Here is a 20,022-nt window from a genome sequence, read left to right as displayed (position 1 = left end):
TAAAAATAAATACAATGTTAAAATATTACTCCAAATGAGTGTTATCCTATTAACAATATTATAAATGTTGCCATTATTCTTGGATGGTTATTGTTGCTATTTTATTTATTCTCTCTCTCTCTTTCAGTAACTATAGTAGAACTTTGCTTCTAGACACATGGTTGAGCTGTAGGCGTTAAGTACCCTTCAGCCCACTGATTTCAAGAATGTGCAACATACTGCTGGATTGTGTCCCTTGACACAGAGGTTTAGGCACTATTAAGATTACTAAGAAATAAGTACTAATGAGTTAAATAGGGCTTGCTCCCAAGTAAGTGTACATAGGTGTGCAACCATAGTTAAGGATGAGTCCCATGACCATTACAGGGGGGGGGGATTATTTATTTATTTATTAGAATTATAAGCTGCCCATCTGGCTGGCTACCCAGCCACTAGAGGTGGCGTACAATACAAATAACATGAAATACAACACATTCACACAATCAACTGAACAAAACACCACTGCTCCCCCCCCACACACACACACACCCTAACCCACCAAAAATGCCCCCCTGAACAGCCAGGTTTTCAAAGCTTGGCAGACGCTCATCAAAGAGGGGGCATTTATTCAATGAAACAAATACTATAAACAAATACAGGCAAGATTCAGCCACTGTTTAAACACTTTCAAGACCTATTGATTCCAACAGGAGAGACTGAAGCATATCTTTAAATCCTCCCATTGAAATCAATGGGGCTTAGAGGTGCTTAATTGTGGCTATAATTGTGCCATATATTATTACAAGGCCTGATCTGTACATTCCATAATTAAGTATTCTTCTGCCTGATCTTTCTGTGCCTTTGGCATTAGGGTGACTTTAAACATCTGGATGGATCCTTGACTAATTTAGGCAGGAGTCAGAATCCCATTCTTTCTAAGAAAAGGCACTTGCCCGCAAGTGTGCTCTCTATCTGAGCTCGACAGTGTAACCCCCCAAGCAACTCCATAAGGGTCCTTTTAGGATTAAGGGGCAAACACTTGCTAACAAAAAAGAAAGATGATATAATAAACACGGAAAGAAAAAGATTGTGTAAAAGAGGTGTGTATGTTCTTTTGCAGGCCTGGAAGAGAGACAGGGATGAGATGGGACTCGTCTTTGTGAATGAGATGCAATTGCATGATCTAAGTGGGAACCTGGCCATGTGCTCCTGTGCCAATTAGCAGCACATCGGATGCTCTGGAATTGCGCAAGGGCCATTGCACATTCAGAGCTAACCAGAAGAAAAGAAGGAAATGTCAGCCTGTGCTGGAGATCTCTCCCCACCCAACCTCCCTGGGGGAGTCGCAGAGGAGAAAATGAGGGGGTGGTAATTAAGGAACACCGGGTGTTAATCGAAACCACAGCTTCCTAATAGCACTAATATTAGCCATGATAGAAAACTGCAGGGAAAATGTTGCCACTCCTTCACAATCAGCCTCACACAGCAGTGGAAGGACTATATTATGTATGGAGCAGATGAAGGGCTTCCTTCAGAATATCTTCTGTTGTCCTGTTGGTGATCTCACTCTCTGTGCATATATGTGTAATCTGTGCATGTGTTACAGTGATTATCTGGCCCTCCCCCCTCCTCTCTCCTCTTTCCTCTTGTGATGTTTCTCCCTCTAATTGAAAATCGTTCCATTTAGGGTTGGGCGCAGAAAGGAACCGGGGAGAGAGGGAGAGTGGCGGGGAGAGGGGCTCATTTTGCATAAGTGATATTTATCGCAAAGGTGAAAGCAATTAACTGGCGTGTTCCCCCAGCGAGAACAGGGCGACCTGAGCATGGACAGTCCAGAAAGAAAGGCAGAGAGGAGTGTGTGTTCGCGTCTATGCCGGGGCTTTTTCCCTCCCCCCTTTTAATTTTTTTTAAACCTTTAAAATGACATCTACCGACGCTCTCTGCTTATTATTAATTAATTAATTATTATTAAAGACGGGTTTCTGCTCGAGCACACAGCTTAAATAGACATTAAATATGTAAAGAAATCAGCACAGCACAGCGGCCCATCTCGCCCTGTGGGGGTTGAACATGAATTTTTAATAGCTCCGAGAGAGGGCGGCGGCGGCGGCGGCGGCGGGAAGAAAAAGAAAAACCGAGCCACCATTCTCATCACCTAAACGCGACTCTTGAAATTGACCAGACCATCTCACTACAGCCTTTCAACGTAGCTCTCTGCCGTGAAATTGACTAAACCAAAAGGTGGACTGAAATCTTGAAATAGGCAGACGCCACAAGGATACATTTAATCAAGTACCCCCCCCATTTTCTCTTATCTGCCAAGCTCTTCGTCTGTGCCGATCCAAGAAGTGTGTTTGCTTGACACAATCCCTGCCTTAATGATTCCCCATTTCCCGCACCCCCATCTCTCCATAACTACCGATATTTCTTTTAATAATTCATAAAAGAGGGCTTTTGTTCTCTGTCCCCCCCCCCCCCGCAACTCCCACACACCTCTTTGGCTGGTCATTGCAGCCACTGTATGAAACCCGCGCTATTAAATAGGATCCTACTGAAGCCGAACAGTTTCACTACACGAACTGCAGTGGTGAATTTGGTCGTATTGTCTGTGTGTAGCAAGGAGAACGCCCTAGGCTGGTTTGCAACAAGTGTGCCAGGGCTAATTCGCATGCAGCACCGGATCTGGACCCGCAACCCAAATCGAGCCGAAGTACTTGGATCTATTCAACCCTGTTAGGGCGCACCACCTTCTATGCGGGTTTTAAAAGGTGCAAAGCGCACGTCTCTGAAAGTAGCGGAGAAATTATAAGGGCTCCATGGCTAAATCAGACAGTTGCTCAAATAAACACGTTTTTTCGGCTTAACTGGCCGGTGGCCCAACCTTTAAGGCATTTACTAGAAGGAAACCTCATGAATGTCAATAGTCCTACTTTCGTGTAATGGATTTAGGTGAGAGATGCAAGACAGCAAGGTAAGAGCGCAGCCTTATACATGTTTGCTCAGAAGTAAGTGTAACCTATGTTCAACGGGGCTTACCCCCAGGTACATAAGACTGCAACCCACATAAATGTTTATGACATCACCTTGACCTGAGGATGAGGCATCTTTGAAGATCAGCGGAATTGTTTTAAAAAGTTTCGAAATACTGGTTTCTACACACAATATGTGAGGCTATTCCTATTGGAATCAATGGGATTCACTTCCAAGTAATGGTGTCGAGGAGTAGAAAAAGAATACTAGACGTGTGCGTGCGTGTATATATTTCCCTCCCTATTCCGAAATTTCCACTACTCTGTTTACATTCTTTCTCAGAAATCAGGCAAGAATCTGGTTTCCCCCACCGTGATAATTACAATGTGTCAAACCAAGAAGAAAACACAAAACCCTAGCCGAAGAATCTCCTTACGTCCCCAACGCTTTGTTTTATTAGTGCAAACAATCTTGCTATTAAAAAGGGGAACACCATGCAAAAGTCTGGTCGATAGACCAAATCAGACGTTTCTCACGTTAATTATCATCACTAAGACCGAACGAGAAAGGGGGAGTGGAGGGTGGAGATCATCTTTAGCTACACGGTGTTTCCAAACTGTCTTGTTAGGAAAAGGGTGACAAGTGCAATTACACACACACACACACACACACACAAAGGATAGGTAGCCACAGACACAGTAACACTAGCGCCAGAACATAGGGAAACACGATCTATTTATCCATCTATTCCCTATGTTAGTTTTTCATGAGCGAGTGGACTGACTCATAATTAAGCGAGCAGGGATGCTAATTAATAATAAATCAGCCTAGACATGCAGATAAAGCACCCCTTCTCCCCCCCCCCCCGCTCCCAGGGGATTTGAAATAGCCAGAAAAGAGCAATTCTTGGTATATGTATATTCAAAGGGAAGGTTAATGGGGGCGGCGGGGATAGGATTTGGAAACTAAAAGTAATATCTTCGAAAGGTATTCCTATGTAGTTTCCCCCTCTGCTAATCAATACCAGACAACGCTTAATTGCTACAGAACAGAATCAATCAAACTACAGGTGAATGAGGCAATTGTCAGAAAGAGGCGGGATTCCTTTCCTTAAATGCATTTGTAAACATTCTACGATGACATTATTATGCGCGTGTGAATGGAAGTCTCTGCCTAAACATGTCTAGCTCGGAACACGTATGAAACAAAAGATCGCCCTATACCAGAAGCCAACACGCTCCGTCTGACAGCCATAGGTATCTACTACTACATTGTGATGGGTGGCGATGAAAGAATGATAGACGCATCGGTCTTATCCACACTTTTTCATATGAGGTATATCGCCAAGCAGCTGTCGAGTTAATGATGTTCCCCCTTGTAATGTATACATATAAAATAGATCTGTTTAACAACAGCAACAACACAGACATAATTCCCTTCCGGAGTTTCCAAGCTTTTGGAGACCGTTCAGCATAATTATGCTAACAAGATTGCCGATCACCTAGTACACATATTTCCCGTGTCTGTTTTTCTCAAGACAGTTCATTTGTCAACAGTCCGTACTGTAATATTTTTCATTACACACAGCAAACCTTAATGGACGAAATGTCTTGCCAGCCTTAGAACAATAGAAGGATAGGAGACTTCCCCTTGCTGCCACTAGAGGGCGCCCGCAAACAACTCGGCACACATCAAAAGAACAATATACAAAAAAAAAAAAAAAAAGTGATTCTTCCCTCTCCCTCCTCCCTCGCTTCAAATACATCCAATCTGTTCTGCAGAAAATAGCGCCCGTTTCCCCCCACCTCCCTCCGTCCTTTCCAAAAGAACCTCGAAGCTTTCTGATGCATTCATCTGGTAGCTTAAATTCTCATCTCCGCATTTTTCACAGCCCAGATGCGGGTTTTAATTTTCTTGTTGCCACCGATGTCGACTTTGAAACGATACAGACATAGCTGGGACAAAGGGGGTGGAAGAAATTCGGATTTCCACCTTCACACACCCGCAAACGTTTTCGATTCATCTTGCAAAGCACGTGATTTCGGAGCAAAGATGAAAGCTGCGGTTTTATGTTACATTGCAAATGTTCAAAAAATCATCATCAATAGTGAAAGCACATCACCAAGAGTAGAGAATCACAGCTGGGAAATTTCCTTCCAAAGCACAGGCACACATGCACAAAGCGCCCCCCAGCCATACCCTAAAAACTGAAAAGGGCAAACCTCTCCCCTCCTCCAGGGAAGTTTACTGAGAGGAAATGAGTACAACCTCTCCACACGCCATAACCTATCACCAAGACAAGCTTCGCCAGAAGTGTTTTCATTTTGATCATTCCTGTTCGGAGGTTCAATCACAAGGAAGTTTTTGTTTTTATTTTTTGCGGGGTGGGGGGGGGGAAGGTGTGAGTTGCCATCGAGAAACACCAGATGCACAGATCCAAACCGAGATCAGAGGCAGGTTTGTATAAAGCGCGCGCACGCACGCACGCACAGGAGAGGGGAGAGAAAAACCTGACTCAGGCATTGTCTTGCTAGCATCGCCGCCGCCGCCGCCAGAAAAGCGAGGCTGTTGGTCCTGTGGACAACACAGCCAAGTTCAAAAGCCTTGTGTGGCATACCCGAAGGGAAGCGCCCAGGTCGTCTAATTCACACACAGGAGCCCAGCCAACCAACTGCCCCCCCCGACTCCCCCGGGAACAAACAGGACCACGCGCTGCCGCGCTGGGGTAGGGAGTGTTGGGTGCCCCACCGCGACCTCCCCTTGCAGTCAAGACTGGGAGAGAAACTCACCAGCGAGTCTCAGGGCTGACATCCTTTGGAACTCGGGTTCCTGCAGCCATTTCCACATCCTCCTGAAGGTCTCCCTGCCCGATTTCAGTTTACTCCAAGGTTTAGGGTTCCTTAGAAGGTCTGAAAGGGTCCCCTGAGAGCGGCACAGCACCCTCTGGGCGAAGATGGCCTGCGGGATGCTGTATCGCTTCAGCTCTGCGGTGATTCTCTGCGCCACTTCTTTGGTGTTGATCTCTTCCAGCTGGCCCGAGCTGTTGACCGGGGGCCCCGAGGAAGAGGACGGCGGCCGCTCCCGGCCCGAGGCCAGGACGGGCCCGTGGGGCGGGGGGTGCCCGCCGCCCCCGCCGCCCCCGCCGCCGGGGTGGCTGGGGTGGTGCATTCCGTTGAGGTGGGCCATCATGGGCGCGGGAGGGGTGCCCAGCCCCCGGGAGAGGTGCTGGTCCCCGCGGGCCAGCATGGCAGCGTGGGCGTCGAAGCCGGGGCTCAGCATCTTGTCGTGGCCGGCGGGGCCGTAGCCGTGGAGGCCCTGCTGGCTGTTGTGGAGCGAGCCCAGGCCGTTGCCCAGCGGGCTGCCGGCCAGCGGGGAGAGGCTCTGCCCCATGCCGGGCATCTCCTTGTAGGGCCCGTAGAGGTTGTTCATGGCCGGCAGCCCGCGCTCGTCGCGCATGAGGGTGAAGCTGCCGCTGACGTTGCCGGGGAGGCGCTGGTGGTGCGGGTGGGCGTGCGGGTGGTGGTGGTGGTGGTGGTGGTGGGCGTGCGGGTGGTGGAACTTGTCCGAGACGGTGGAGATGGGCGGCAGCGGCTGGAGCGGCGTCAGCGTGGTGTAGGTGCTGCTCATGCCCATGCCGGGCGGCGACGAGTCGCAGGGCATGCTCATGGCGTGGTGCAGCGGGATGGACAGCTCGGGCCGGTAGTCCCCCGCCCCGTCCAGCAGCGAGGCCATGCTGCTCACCATGGCCGAGCGCGACGCGGCGGGCGCCAGCTCCTGGTGCGGCGGCGGCGGGCCCGGCGGCGGCGGCGGGTGGACCCGCAGCGCCCCGGCGCTCCGGCTCGAGGGGTGGTGGTGCGGGCTGGGGCTGCCCATCAGCTCCTGCTCATGGCTCGAGGGCCCGCCGTGCAAGGGGCCCAGCGTCTCCAGGCTCAGCTCCGGGTTCATGGCGCAGCTGTCCAGCTCTTTGGCGAGGCATCGATAGGAGGTGCAGGCGGTCTTCATTCAGGCCATGGGGCGGCGGCGGCGAGGCTCCTTCCGAGGCTGGGCTTCCCGGGCGCCGACGCGATGGAGGCTGCTTCCTCGGCGGGCGAAGCTGCTGCCAGAGGCGGCTGCGGCGGCGGCGGCGGCTGCTGCGCCGCTCCTGCGCCGGTGCTGCTGCTGCTGCTGCCGCCGCCGCGGCTCGCTGGCGCTCTGGGGGCGCGGGGCGCCGCGGCAAGGCCCTCGGTCGCGTGCGTGCGGGGCCGAGTGCGCGGCGTGCGCGGGCGGGAGGGGCGGCGGGGGCGGGGAGCCGCCAGCCGCTCCCGTCAGCCCGGCCAGCGCCGCGGCAGCCTCCTCGCCATGCCCGCGCCGCGCCTGCTCTCGCGCCTTCTGCTCGGCTGCCGGAGCGGTCCAGAGTCAGCGCCCGCGCCGCGCCGCGCCGCGCCTCCCCATCGACCTGGCCCGGCCCCGGCGGAGGGAAAACGCCGGGAGAGAAAGCAGGGGGCCGGGGGGGGGCGGCGCCGGCGCGAGCGACGGGCCGCGCGGCCACTCACGCGCCGCCCTGCGGCCGGCCGGCTCGGGCCTTGCGGGGGCTCGGCCAATGGAGAGGCCGGGGGGAGGAGCCCGCCTCGGCGGCTTCCAGCTCGCCTGCAGATGCCCAGGCGCTGGAATCGCGCGCCGAGGAGAGGGACGGGGAAGGCGCGGGCGCGGGCGCGGGCGCGCACCCGCGCCGAATGGAAAGGTGCAGCGCCCTGCCGCTCTTGGGCAGCTGCAGCCCGCCCGCGCCCAGGCGCAAGCGGGAGCGCACGCCGCGCGCGAAGGGAACGCGGGAGAAGGGGCCTGTGTGAAGAGGGGAGTCGAACGGCTCCCGGGAGCCTCCTGTTTTTGGAGAAGCAGGGGAAGCCGGAGCAGAACTCCGCCGGGCACCAAGATGAGACCTTCGTGGGTGGCGACGGGGAAGCGGAAAATGCCCATTCTCCCCGGCGTTTTAGGCGCAAGACGTGGAAAGCGTGGCCTTCTGTGTCCCCATCACACACGCCCGCGCGCGCGCACTAGCCAGGGTTGGGGGAAGGGGTGAACAGGTAGCGTCCCCCCCGCCCGAACCTTCGATCTGGGGAATCTGTACCCCGCAAGCCTCCCTTGGAAGCCTACCCCGTAGGCTTCTAAGGCTGCAAACCCCATGGGCACTTGCCTGGGAGGAAGCCCCTTGGAACGCTGCGGGCTTACGTCCGAGCAAACGCGTGGGATCGGGGCCGTAGGGACACACAGGCCTCGCCCCCCTACGGCGGATCAAAGTCCGTCGAAGTCGACGCTCTGGTTCTGACAGACGCCCCTGGATAGATCTTGGGCAGCTTTTTCCTTTGCGCCCAAACTGCTTTTAAAAATAAAAGTGTAAATCCACCGCCTCTTGGGGAATGAGACGTACGTGTGTGTGTGTGTGTGTGGTAGAGCAGGCTGTGAAGTAGTGCCTTGCCGATCCCGCTCGAATACAAAAAAAAATAAAATAAAATTCCAGCCCCCCGCCCCCTCCAGCGCGCCCCCCCCTCCTTCGGACGCGCCACCGAACTTAGCAAAACTTCGCCTCATTTTGCAGCAGCCGCGCTCATTAGCGGCGGTGTTTATAATCGCCGCTGAGAGGCAGCGCGCGAGCCTGCAGGGCCCTGCTTGGCAGACGGCGGCGCTTGCCTGCTACAAACAAACAAACAAACAAACAAACAAACAACTAGGGGTGAATATGCATAATGTATGTGCTGTTTATGGAGCGCGGGGCGGGGCGGGGAGGTCCCTTTATGAAGACGTGAGTTGCAAACCAGCAGAACGACAGTTACGAGTGGACGCCTTGGGGCTGGTCTGAATTAGGATTTCAACCAGCTCCCTCCCTCCGTCGCCCCCCTCTTAAAAATAGGTTTCCTTGGAAATCAGCCCCCAATGGGCACTATTATTATGAACGAGGTGATGATAACAATAGCAATCGGTGCGCATGGAGCTTAAACAGAATAACCTAAGTAGGAAGAGCGAAGAGAGATCTCTGCCCCGGGGAATCAGCAAAGCAAAAAAGAATTTACTTCCAGGTTATGTGTGTATGAGGATCGCAAACCTATACCCACCTTCCAGATTCCAAACACATTTGAACTGCTATCCTCAGCGCACTTACTTCGAAGCTCTTCGCGAGGAAGTCCAGGGGTCCAATTTCCGACGTCCGTGGGTACGTGCCACTTAGATTCCCATTTCGGCGGGGAGTTCAGTAGGTGCTCAGTTCTCTCAACTGAATTTTAAAATAATTAATTTCGGCTGGATCGTGGCCAATATGTTTAGACGTGCTTGGGAGGAAGCCCCTGAATTTTGGTGGCATTCACTCCTCGGGAAAGTACGGTAGGATCGCAGGCTGATAAACACCCTGCTTCTAAGCACATTTACTCGGAAGTAAATCTTATGTAACTTCATCCAGGCTAGAGTCACCATGGCCTGTATGTGGACGGAAATCCTAGTGCAATCCATTGGGTTCACTATGAAGAACTTCCGCTTAACTGGCTTGGGGATGGGGCTGTATCAACAACGTCTCCCAAGCGGTGGTGCGCAATTTTAGACAGTGGAGGCTGGTGGCTCCGATGTCAGTGGGGTGGTGAATCCACTCTGGGTTTCAGTCAGAACCAGTCAGAACTCTAGAGGAGCTATCCAGAGTGCTGAAGATGACTTGGAAGAGGAGAATTCCCAGAAGAAGTCAAAGGCCGGCGGCTTTTGAATATCTTCACTTTTAAATCGCAAACAACCATCAATAGAACACACATTATTTAAGAAAACGGTGCTTTTAAAAAGCATTTTCGTGATTACCTTGAAATAGCTCTTGATAACCAGTAATACGAGTACTCCAGAGGATTCATCCCATTTGATGTGGGTCGGTGGGGTACAGAAACTAATTTCCTTGCCTCCCACACCATTTCCAAGAAACTGACCCCCCCACCTCAGTATGTTTACTCAGAAGTAAATTCATTTGCGTTTCGACAAATCTTACTCCCTAGTCACTTGGCCTAGGACTGCAGCGGAAATCACCTTTGGGCCGCTTCACCTTTCAGTGTGCGATCCTTTCCCACTTACTTGGGAGTAAGCCGCATTGAGTTCGGTGGGGCGTTGCCTCAGACTAAAACACATCTGGGATCAGGCTGCACATTTTCAGTTGACGTCTGCCTGGTTCTTTAGGCCTTAATCCTTTTTCGCATTTGCCTGGAATGGGGGCGGGGCGGGGCGCTCTATTGATAACCATGAGACTTGCTCCTGAGTAGACATGGACAGGATCGCACTGTTAACCAAGCTTGGAGGGCCAGTGGGGGATTTAACCGCGCAATCGTGAACATATTTACTCAGAAGAAAGCCACGCTGATTACAAGGAGGCTTACTTCTATAGGAAAAGTGCCTAGGATCCAGCTGAAACCACATTTCTTCCGAATTAAGCCTCACTGGCCTCAGTTAGGCTTGCTCTTTAGAAAGTGGGTTTACAAGCCGGATCCTTTGCCGTTGTACTCGGAAGTCAAATCTGTGTAGACGTGGTCTGGGATATAAATGCTGTAAATAAAAAAATTAATAACTAAGCCGCCCCACTGAGTGCAAAGGGGGCTTATGCCCCACTCAAGGGGCATGAGATTACAGCCTTGAGGGGCTGGGGGCTCCCAGCTTCTTTCCCCTGCCCCTCCAATATATTCCTTGCAGTGGAGGCTGGTGGTTCCGATTTCAGTGGGGCTGTGAATCCATTCTGGGTTTCAGCCAGAACGAGCCAGAACTCAAAAGGGGCTATCCAGGGTGCTGAACCTATTTGGGGGATAGGGTTCAGCACCCTGGGACGGTCCCTTAGAGTCCTGGCTGGTCCTGACTGAAATCCAGAATGGATTCACAGCCCCACGGCAATCGGAGCTACCAGCCTCCACTGATACTTAGCACCCCCCCCCCCTTCTCTCCTGCAGTGGTGCCGTCAGGGCAGGCATATGGGGCAGATGTCCGGGACCCCAGTCCACAGAATGAACGGAGGTCTCCCCCCTCCGCTCTCTAACCACATTTTGAAGGTAGAGAAGTCACACACAATTACAATCGAAAGGCCCTTATGCCCAGACTTTAACCTTTCCTAGCTGAGCCACGGATCTCGTACTCTCTGCGAGCCCCGCTGAAGAAGGGACCGTCCTCCCCCCCATAAGTAGCTGGGCTCCGCTGCGGCGAACAGATCGCAGCCCCTTCCAGAAGTCCCAACTTCTCCGAGCGGGGGGACGAGAGCAGGTTGCTCGCTGAAGGTCTGAAACCGGCTGAGGTTGCGCAGATGTTGCCTTTGTTTAAAGAGACAGTAATTAAGGGCAGGGGGGACATAAGTTTGAAAAGCGTGACCTATTTTCTTTTGATCAGCTGTCAAAGGAAGAGCGGGGGGTCTCCTTAAGACAGCCCCTTTCCAACCACTTCCAGCTGTTAGAGAAAACTTGGCTCAGAAAACAATGTTTGGGGAGGGGAGAAGCCTCCGCTTTTGGACTAGAAAGGGAGAGAGGAGAGAAAAGGTTGCAAAATAAATCTTGCGAGGACCCACAACTTAGACCTGTTTTCTCCATGTATGACATGCATCGTATTCATCTTCTTAAAGACAGGGCTTGGAAACCCACGGTGCAAAGTCCAGACGTCTTTACTCGGAAGTAACTACCGTGGAATTCTATGGGTCTTGCTTCCAGGGAAGTATATGTTTAGCTTGAATGAGACTTCAAGTTGAATGAGACTTGTTTCTAAGAAAGCCTTGTGGCTTTGTGGGGGGAGAAGGGGGCTTACTCGGAAGTAAAGGCAGTCTATTTCAAGGGAGCTTACTTTCAAGAAAAATCATGGCCCGATCCTATTTACTGGGAATTAAATTCCGTTGCGTGGAAAGGGACTTTCTTCCTAGTAAATATGGAAGCCTTGGGTTGTAATCCTGCGCACAATTACTTGGGAGTAAGCCCCCACTCAAACTCAATGAGATTTGCTTCTAAGTAAACCTGCATATAAGATCAGGCTGGAAAGATCGCAGCCTTAAATTCACAATTTAAGCTTTGGGGTCCTAATGGTAGCTAAGAGGTGGCTTAGTCCTCCAAGCATTTACTTTTCAAGTAGTCTTCCTGAGTCTAGTGGGGGATCTCCAGAATAACTGTTCAGCTGCTTTCAGGATGGAGAGACTTTACTTGGAATAAAGTTGCTTAGACATCAATGGACTTAGTTTCCAGTCAAGTGTTTTGGCTGTCATATACAGCTACAGTGTTCCTAGACTAGCTCAATACGCCTTTTCTTATGTTGCATTAAATTATCAAATGCGATCAGAATTACCCCTCGATATAAATTATTATTAATAATCCTAATTAATACTAATGAGAATAATAATCTCCTCCTCTACATTTTCCTTAAAGAGGAAAACAACAACAACCACCTGCGGCTAAGATGGGCGAAAGTCACTTGGAGAAGCAATGTGTGGACCGTTTGACTTGGATCAGGGGGACGTGAGTTCAAGTCCCCACCCAGCCACGTCGTTCCATTTATTACCTTATGGTGGGTCATCGTCTCTCAGCTCTATGCTACCTCACAGGGTTGTTATGAGGATATCTCATATGGGGGGTGGAGAGCCGCATGCACCTGTTACGAGCTTGTTGGAAGAAGGGCAGAATAGAAATGTGATAATTAAGTAGTGCCTAAACATATTTAGGTTAGGAGTGCCTTCGATTATGGTCCCACATTAACATTCACATTTCTGTCCAAACCCATACAGAAAAAATTCCATTGCCTTGTAATTTTTAGAACACGTTAACATCCATTAAAATTAAATTCAAAACCTCCTTCATATTAAAAGCATGATCCTGGGAACCAAAAACTACCCTCCACCCAAGATTTTCCAACTTTTTTGGAAAATGCTCAGGTTCGACCTTTGACAAAACTCCTGTGCGGTAGGAGACGGCAAAGGCACGGACGTGGCAGTGGGAATTAGGAGCCGGTTGCCATTCATGGGTGTGAAACCGATTCGTGCCTGAAATGCAGTCTGACTATTGATTCGGCTTAGGACCAGGGGGCCACACCACACTGCAAACGATTAACTAGGATTAGCGAGGATCTGGGATCCTAAACCCGTTTACTGGAAAGTAACTCCAACTGATCTCAGTAGGACTTACTTCCAAGAAAAGGGGTATCCACGCACGGAGGTGCCACATTAAAGCAGATGAAGTCCTTCCTATCAGTTTGGCCCACCGGTTGTTTGTGGATCGGGTTGGCAGTTTCACGGACCCTCGCGCGATACAACTCCGAATCTCTTCAAATCCGAATCCGCCCGGTTTTGAAGACGACGGCTTGAAAGACCTCTTTGGAGTTCATAACAGAAACAAAACGCATTATCCAGCGACCCTAAACGCTGCGTGATTTGGAGCTTCGCTGGCCTTTTGCTCACGTACGTTTGGGGTAAGAAAACGACAGAAAGAGGGACGCTGGTTTCTTACCCTCTAAATTTGATCGAGGGAAGGGGATTTTCGGCTGGGGCCGGCGCGCGCGCGGGGGGGGGGGGGGGAGAGTTGCGTTGGAAAATAAACCTGTTTTCTGTCTGCTGAGCTCCGTGATCACGTGGGCGAGAGTTTAAAGGTGAGGTGTCGCCTGCTCCCACCTCCTGATCGATAGTCCGTTTCTCTGTGGCATCAGACAGGCTGCCTCTTTGTGTATCAGGAGTGAGGCGGCTGCGCTCTGAATTCCGGCAGGTTTTCGCGTTGGGTGCCTCGAAGACAGAGCCTACGAGGGGGCGTCTTCGTGGGCGTGTGGGTGTTAAAATCTTCAGTGTCCCTTTTGTAAAAAGGAGGCGCGCGTCGAGAGGATTCTGAATTAGATCATCTTACTCAATGCGTTACAGTGTGAACCCCAAACGTCTTCTTCAAGGGGATAAACGGGGAATGTTAATCTCTGCTATATAAACACTGTCAGATTGATCTTCATATTTCATTATTGGGGAGGGGGGAGAGACCATTGCTCTCTGATCTGTACTTCTTTGCCATACGATGTATTTTTTAAAAGTGTGACCATTAAGTTGAGAAGAGGTTGTCTGTATCTCTCCTCCCCCCCAGTAATATTTGATACACAGACACACACACACACACACACACATACAAACGATTACTGGGCTTGTAAGCGCCTGCATTTATGTATCTATATATAGGATATTAGTTATTAACATATTCTTATTAATATTATATTTACTATAAGGTTAGACACGTAGTCTTTGTATATGGGATTGAAGAAGAGAGAAGTTACATTATGGCACAAATATAATATTCAAGTCCCAATAGAATCAGACTAACGTAAACACTTCGAAGTTCCATTGATTTCAGTGGGAGAGATTTAAGCTCATCCCCTTCCCCCATTTGAATTAATGGGATTCCAAAATATATTTAAGTATATGGTTTGTATGGGGCAGACCGTTAGGTGAATGTATTCAAGCGTCACATTTGCTCCATTGAACTCACTGGGGCTTACTTCCAAGTAAATATCCTTACCAGGCTCCAAGTCCTACTAAACTATTGGAGACTTCTAAATGGACCCCCCCCCCCCTCAATCTCTCTTCTTTGTAGGTGTGCTATCTATCTGCTTTTGTCTATATTGGGAAACACGGGGCATATACGTTTTATGCGAGAAAACGTTCTTAAAACATAATTTAAACATTTGGTGTTTAATTTATTGAGATCTAATAAACGTGTAAGCAGGTATTATAGATTTGATAGATATCTAGTAACCGCCCTTTTTTTGGGGGGGGGGTTGGCTGATGAGTTAAATGTATGAAAAGATTGCAGGCTGAACGGGCTCTCGCGCGCACACACACAAACACACACATACGTGTGAACATTTCAATAAACCTGGGCTCACCGGAGGTGGCTTTACTCTGGAGTGCGACACCTGCAAGTCCGCCTGTACTCCTGCCGGTGAGGTGCGCGCCTCGTGCTTGATTACGATCTCTGAAGATGCTTCCAGCCCCACGTTTTAACCCTTTAGCGCCTCATATAAAATCAGCACTCGCTGTACACGTGTTTAAATATGTACTCTCATCTGTCGTGTGAGTGTGGGTGCAAATATACGTAGGTCAGAGAAATACACGACAGAGTTTAATCCCAGGGGGCAGAAGTCGTCATTTACTAGGATGCAACAGAGCGAAAAGAAACGTGTCACCAGCCGGGGTTCTGTTTTGTTTTTGCAGGTGAAACCTCCATTTTAACCCTTCCACAGGTCTGTGGAAGACCAGGAAGGCGGGGGTGAGCGGATCCGAACTCTTTTTAGTTTGGGAAGGTTTCTCCCACCCACCCTTTCCTCTCTCCTAAAACCATCTGGCACGTGAGTGCGGGGGTATTGATCAAATCCGTGTGTGGTGGTGACCCCATGCTAATCTATAGCGTTGCTGGCCATCAAATGCATCTGTCTGCCCTGTAGAGCTCCCAAACAGACCTCTTATCCTGCCTAAAGTCCCCCTTTGCCCCAACTTCAACCTCCACTGAAGGGTAAGTCACTCTTTTTTTCTTTTATTAACTTGGGGGTGGGGGGCGGCTGTGTGGCTAGGAAGTGCTGGGGGAGGGAGGGGGAGAAACGTGCTTGTATACGTGGGAAGTGCTCTGTTTCTGTGGAATGGCCATTAAAACAGTAATACTAGCAATCAGGGCAGAGAAATGAATGTGCTGAAAGGCCTAGACTCGGGATTCATCAGACAGCAAATGTAGGGCAAAGGAGCCTCGCTGAAGCTTTCTTATAGCCAACATCTGGAGGTGCTTCGTGTGTGTGTGTGTGTGTGTGTGTGGGCATGCGTGTGTATATTTTTCTCTCATGCATCCCAGTGAAAGTCCGGTGATTTCAAATTGCCTGGAGTGTTAACGGGAAAGGAAAATAAGGCCAGGCGTCAAGGGCTGAATGAACGTGCACAATTAGGAAACAACAACAACAGCAACAAAACAACAACTCTCATTAAAGAGGCGTTGAGGTTGTGCGTACAAAAATAAAGCAAAAATAAAACAGGCCTAATTTCCTGTTGGTCATAGTTAGGAGATGATCGGTAAGGAAGGACCCCAAACCTGAATCATTTCCTGGAGGAAGGAGGATTTTGGCTAGTGGGGTTTTTACCCAGTGCCACCATTTCTCGAGGGGAGGGGAGGGGAGGTTGAACGTGAAACGCAAGATTTATGTGTGATCCGCCGAGAACAGTAGCTGTAAATGCCAGAGCAAAAAAGGAAAAAAGAAAAGGCGGTTGGACAAGGGAGCAATGCCGCTTCTATGGAAGGCGATTTGAAAGGAATTAGGGTGGGTGTGCGGGGGCGGAATAGGTTTCCAAAACTGGCCACATCTCTGATCGAGGCAAGAGTGGCTCTGAAAAGGGTGGATCTAAAACTGGCCACCTGTCAGGATTTGGGGGGATACGATAATCTCCCCCTCCCTCCCTCCCCCCTGTCTTTCCCCCAAAGCTTGGGGAGAGTGGATATGGCGAAGGGGAGGGGAAGGAAGGAAGGAAGGAACAAGGGGGTGCAGTGGAAAAGAGGGGACACAGCGAGAGGCGAGAAGGCTTCGAAGTCGGATCTCGTCTCAGGCGGCTGGTTCCGTTTCCGTCCCTTCCAGGCAGGGTGGCAAACGGTGGGGGCGGGATTCAAATTTAGCAAACTCAGCCGAAAGTCTTGTGGCGCTTTAAAGACTTAACAGGCTTTCGTGGACGCGAGCCTACGACTTCTGACGATCTAGTCCACAATCAACCTGAGCACGATGGTGATTATATTATTACCATTAGTGGCATTAAACTAACTAACCCAACTACCCAGCTCGAATTTACTAAACTTTTCACCCCAAATTTAAAAAGGCATTGGGGGGAGGGGGGAGGTTTTCTTATTTCCCCCTCCCAGTTCTAAAGCAACAACTTTGAAAGAAGTCCCACTCTCTTTCTCCCCCACTCCCCAGTCCTTGTTTGTTGGGCAATCTTATCTTCTGCAGCCTGATGGCCATCTTTTGTTTTGTTAAAACTGCTCTCCTCCCCATCTTTTCAACTCGTCCCCCCCCCCCAGCACCCCGACCCCCCTTCCAGGAATCTGTTTGTTGCTACCGCTGTTGCTGGGAATCGCTAGATGAAAATGTCACCTTCTCTTAAGGTCAGAGAAAGTTAATCCTGTTTCTATTCTAACCCACCGAGGATGACACCAGGGAGACTTTCAAATTCTTAATGCGGGTGGGTGGTGGGTGGTGGTGGCACACACATTCACAGAAAGAAAGAGTGAAAAAATCCAGCCCTCCATCCCTGCATCAGATAGCTCAATTACACTATGTTGTTTTTGTGTGTGCCCAAAGCCACAGGTTTCTTTTACGGTGGAGGAGAGAAGAAAATATACTTTGAAAGCGGACAACGCGATTTTACACTACTGGCCGGTCAAGGGCTCACGCGACTGCAATTTGCAACAGGAGTGAAAAGCGTTTGGAAAAAGTAGTTTCCCTATATGAAACATAGCAGCCGATGTTTAATAACTTCCCAATTTGAAGGAAAGAAGAAAGAAAGAGTAGGAAGATATTTAGTCCCCCCGCTCCTCATTCCATTAAACCGATGACATCCTGGGATTTAGGCGAAGTGGCATCGCATCGTCATATTTGACCTGTTGATTAGATTTCGGTCCAATTTATATTTCCAAGCGACTTCAACAGCACTCATGTCACCTAAAAGCCAAGGCATTTGGCTTAAATGGGATATGGATTCCACTATAGCGAGCGTGTATGTTACTTATGCCAGGTGTGTCTGTGTGCTGATGTCAATGTATGTATCCACAGACAAAAACACATTAGATACTCCCATGCAACATCCACGTACGCAGACAGGTTGGTGACAGGTTTCATTACATTACAACCCAAATGCAGTACCTGGGCGTTTTAGTTATTTTAATTTATAGACCACCCTAATCCAAGGTATATCACCTCCGTTGTAGTCTTATAACTTATGCAGCACTTTTCATAAATATATCATAAATATTTTAGTACATGCATGCCTTCTTTGTGAGACTATACTATTGCCCGCATTTTATTTTTATTTTTGAACATTAATTTAATTATACTGTCATACTTTAATCTATCTACATGTCTTACTTTATATATTTTGCACCCCATATTCAAGTTCTTTCTGTTTCTTTCTTCCTTTTATATGATCTCCTTCTATACAGCGCAGAGGTTTATGTCATTTCTAGAGATTTTGTTCTCTACATTTTCTCCCCGTAATGTCCTCTGATTTCAATAAAGTCCCCACCCCGTCCAAAAAAGTGTGTATAAAATTGAGTTCTCTGATCTCGTCCGATCCACCCTCAGTTCAACATGGGGGCGGTGGGGCGAGTGACGCAAACAGGCGCGAGGTCTTCTTTGTTCCGGTCAAGTTAGGCGTGAAATCTTTTTGTTGTCCTTTCAAAAGGGAGGCAAAAGTTGCTGTTGATTGTGAAAGGGACAAATTTAACTCCCCGAAAGCGGAAGTGTTTGCAAGTTGGCCTTAGAGGAGAAACTCAGGCCTCGCTTTGAATTTATCGCCACTTTGAGGAGACTCCTTTGCAGAGGAAATATATCCCATTGGCCTGCTTTGAAAAGTTCAGAAATTTAACCGGTTCCCCTGTTTTACGGCCCTGGTCTAATAAGGATGTTAAACTCTTTTTTCTTTTCTTTTTCATTTTTTAAAGATGGAACCCGAGAAATTGGGCCGCAAACAATTCTTTCTTGACTCCTTTAGGGAAAAGTTTTTGCACTTGTTGGAAATACAGTGAGTGAAAAAGAGAAGTTTTCCTCTCCCTGGGTCTGAGCCGCTGAAAGGCGGCTTTGGTCTGACACCTTTCAAAACTTTGTTTAGACTAACATGAAAAATTAGATTATTTTCTTCCCTCCTCCATTCTCTCTCTCTCTCTCTCTTTTCCCGTGGAAGGTGCTTCATTTCTAATCACCTTTAGAAAGATTTTTCTCGGTGGTATGGAAATAAATACTCCGGTGTTAGATCCTGTGATCGGTGTGAATGTAGATGTATATATACACACATATACATCTATCTATGTATATGTATTGGGGGGCCCAATCCAGGGCTTGATTAAAGATGTCTTTTCCTAACGTCAACATTTCTTCGTGGTCTCCGCTTCCACGTCTCTGTTCCTCCCACTCCAGATCCGAAAGCACACTCAACTACTTGGTGCTACTAACTTTTGTTGAAACCAGTAAAGTCCAATTAACCGGGCAAATCAAAGCGTTTGGAAACGGACTGGTGAGTGTGTGTGTGTGTGTGTGTGAGAGAGAGAGAAGGAGAGAGGGAGGGAGACTGACTGACTGACTTCTTCCTTTGAAACGGTTCGGAGTGAACCTTCTTTCAGCTCCAACCACAAACCACATGAGCGGATTTTAAACCGGGTCTCAGCTCCATCTAAATCCAAGCCACTGAAACCTGTTCAGCTGATCTGACACCAATGTGGAAATAGAAGGCCGGGGAGGGGGAGGGGGAGGGGAAGAAGCCACATTTTTAGATGCGATTAGCGCTCAGATTTAAAATTACGGTGTTTATCCCTGACCTCAGATGGGTAGATCTGAAGATACACCTAACTGAAATTTATATGGATATGCGGGCAGAAAGACACTGAGAAAAGAACAGTTTGTAGTGGGCGTCATGCATTATAATGTATATATTTGAATCTGTCAAGCTGTGTTGCAGTACTATATATATAAAATTTATTAATTATACTTTTGAACCCCCAAATCACCCAAGTTCTCTGGGAGGTGTACAATACATTAAAATACAATATAAACAATATTGTGTGTGTACATGTGTATACTTTGAATATGAAAAAAAATTCTATATACATTTGCATGCCTGTATTTTTTTCTACTTATATCTACACGCCCACGCACATATCCTATTCCTATGTCGTTTTAAATTTAATTTCTTATTTTTTTAAAAAAGAGTAGCCAAAAAGATACAGGGCTGATCCAACATTTCCTGAATATGGTTTTAGGAGACACCACCTGGGTCCTAAAATTCAGATTTGAAAAAAAGTAAACAAACCAGGAGGGAGCGGAGCGCAGTGGGGGGAAGGGAAAAGAAGGGGGGGT

At 49.0% G+C, this 20,022-nt stretch overlaps 1 protein-coding gene and 1 long non-coding RNA gene across 2 annotated transcripts in view; one reads left to right on the top strand and one right to left on the bottom strand.

Annotated features, from left to right (window-relative positions):
- The window catches only part of ONECUT2 (one cut homeobox 2), a 95,808-nt gene extending 88,857 nt beyond the window's left edge, over positions 1–6,951 (bottom strand). Inside the window, exon 1 of the mRNA XM_084832965.1 lies at positions 5,739–6,951. Coding sequence (XP_084689091.1) covers positions 5,739–6,951 — 1,213 coding nt within the window. The remainder of the gene's footprint in view (positions 1–5,738) is intronic.
- Positions 6,952–16,599: 9,648 nt separating this feature from the next.
- LOC146351976 (uncharacterized) lies at positions 16,600–19,703 on the top strand. Its single transcript, XR_014787513.1, has 3 exons — positions 16,600–16,683; positions 16,977–17,060; positions 17,257–19,703. It is a non-coding gene; the product is annotated as an uncharacterized LOC146351976 (long non-coding RNA).
- The last annotated feature ends 319 nt before the right edge of the window (positions 19,704–20,022 follow it).

The sequence above is a fragment of the Heloderma suspectum genome, chromosome 2, assembly GCF_057233095.1.
Source record: "Heloderma suspectum isolate Gila_16-S chromosome 2, 16-S_ref, whole genome shotgun sequence".
NCBI lineage: Eukaryota > Metazoa > Chordata > Lepidosauria > Squamata > Helodermatidae > Heloderma > Heloderma suspectum.
Note: the sequence above shows the minus strand (reverse complement) of the source record. Positions and strands in the feature narration are given on the sequence as shown.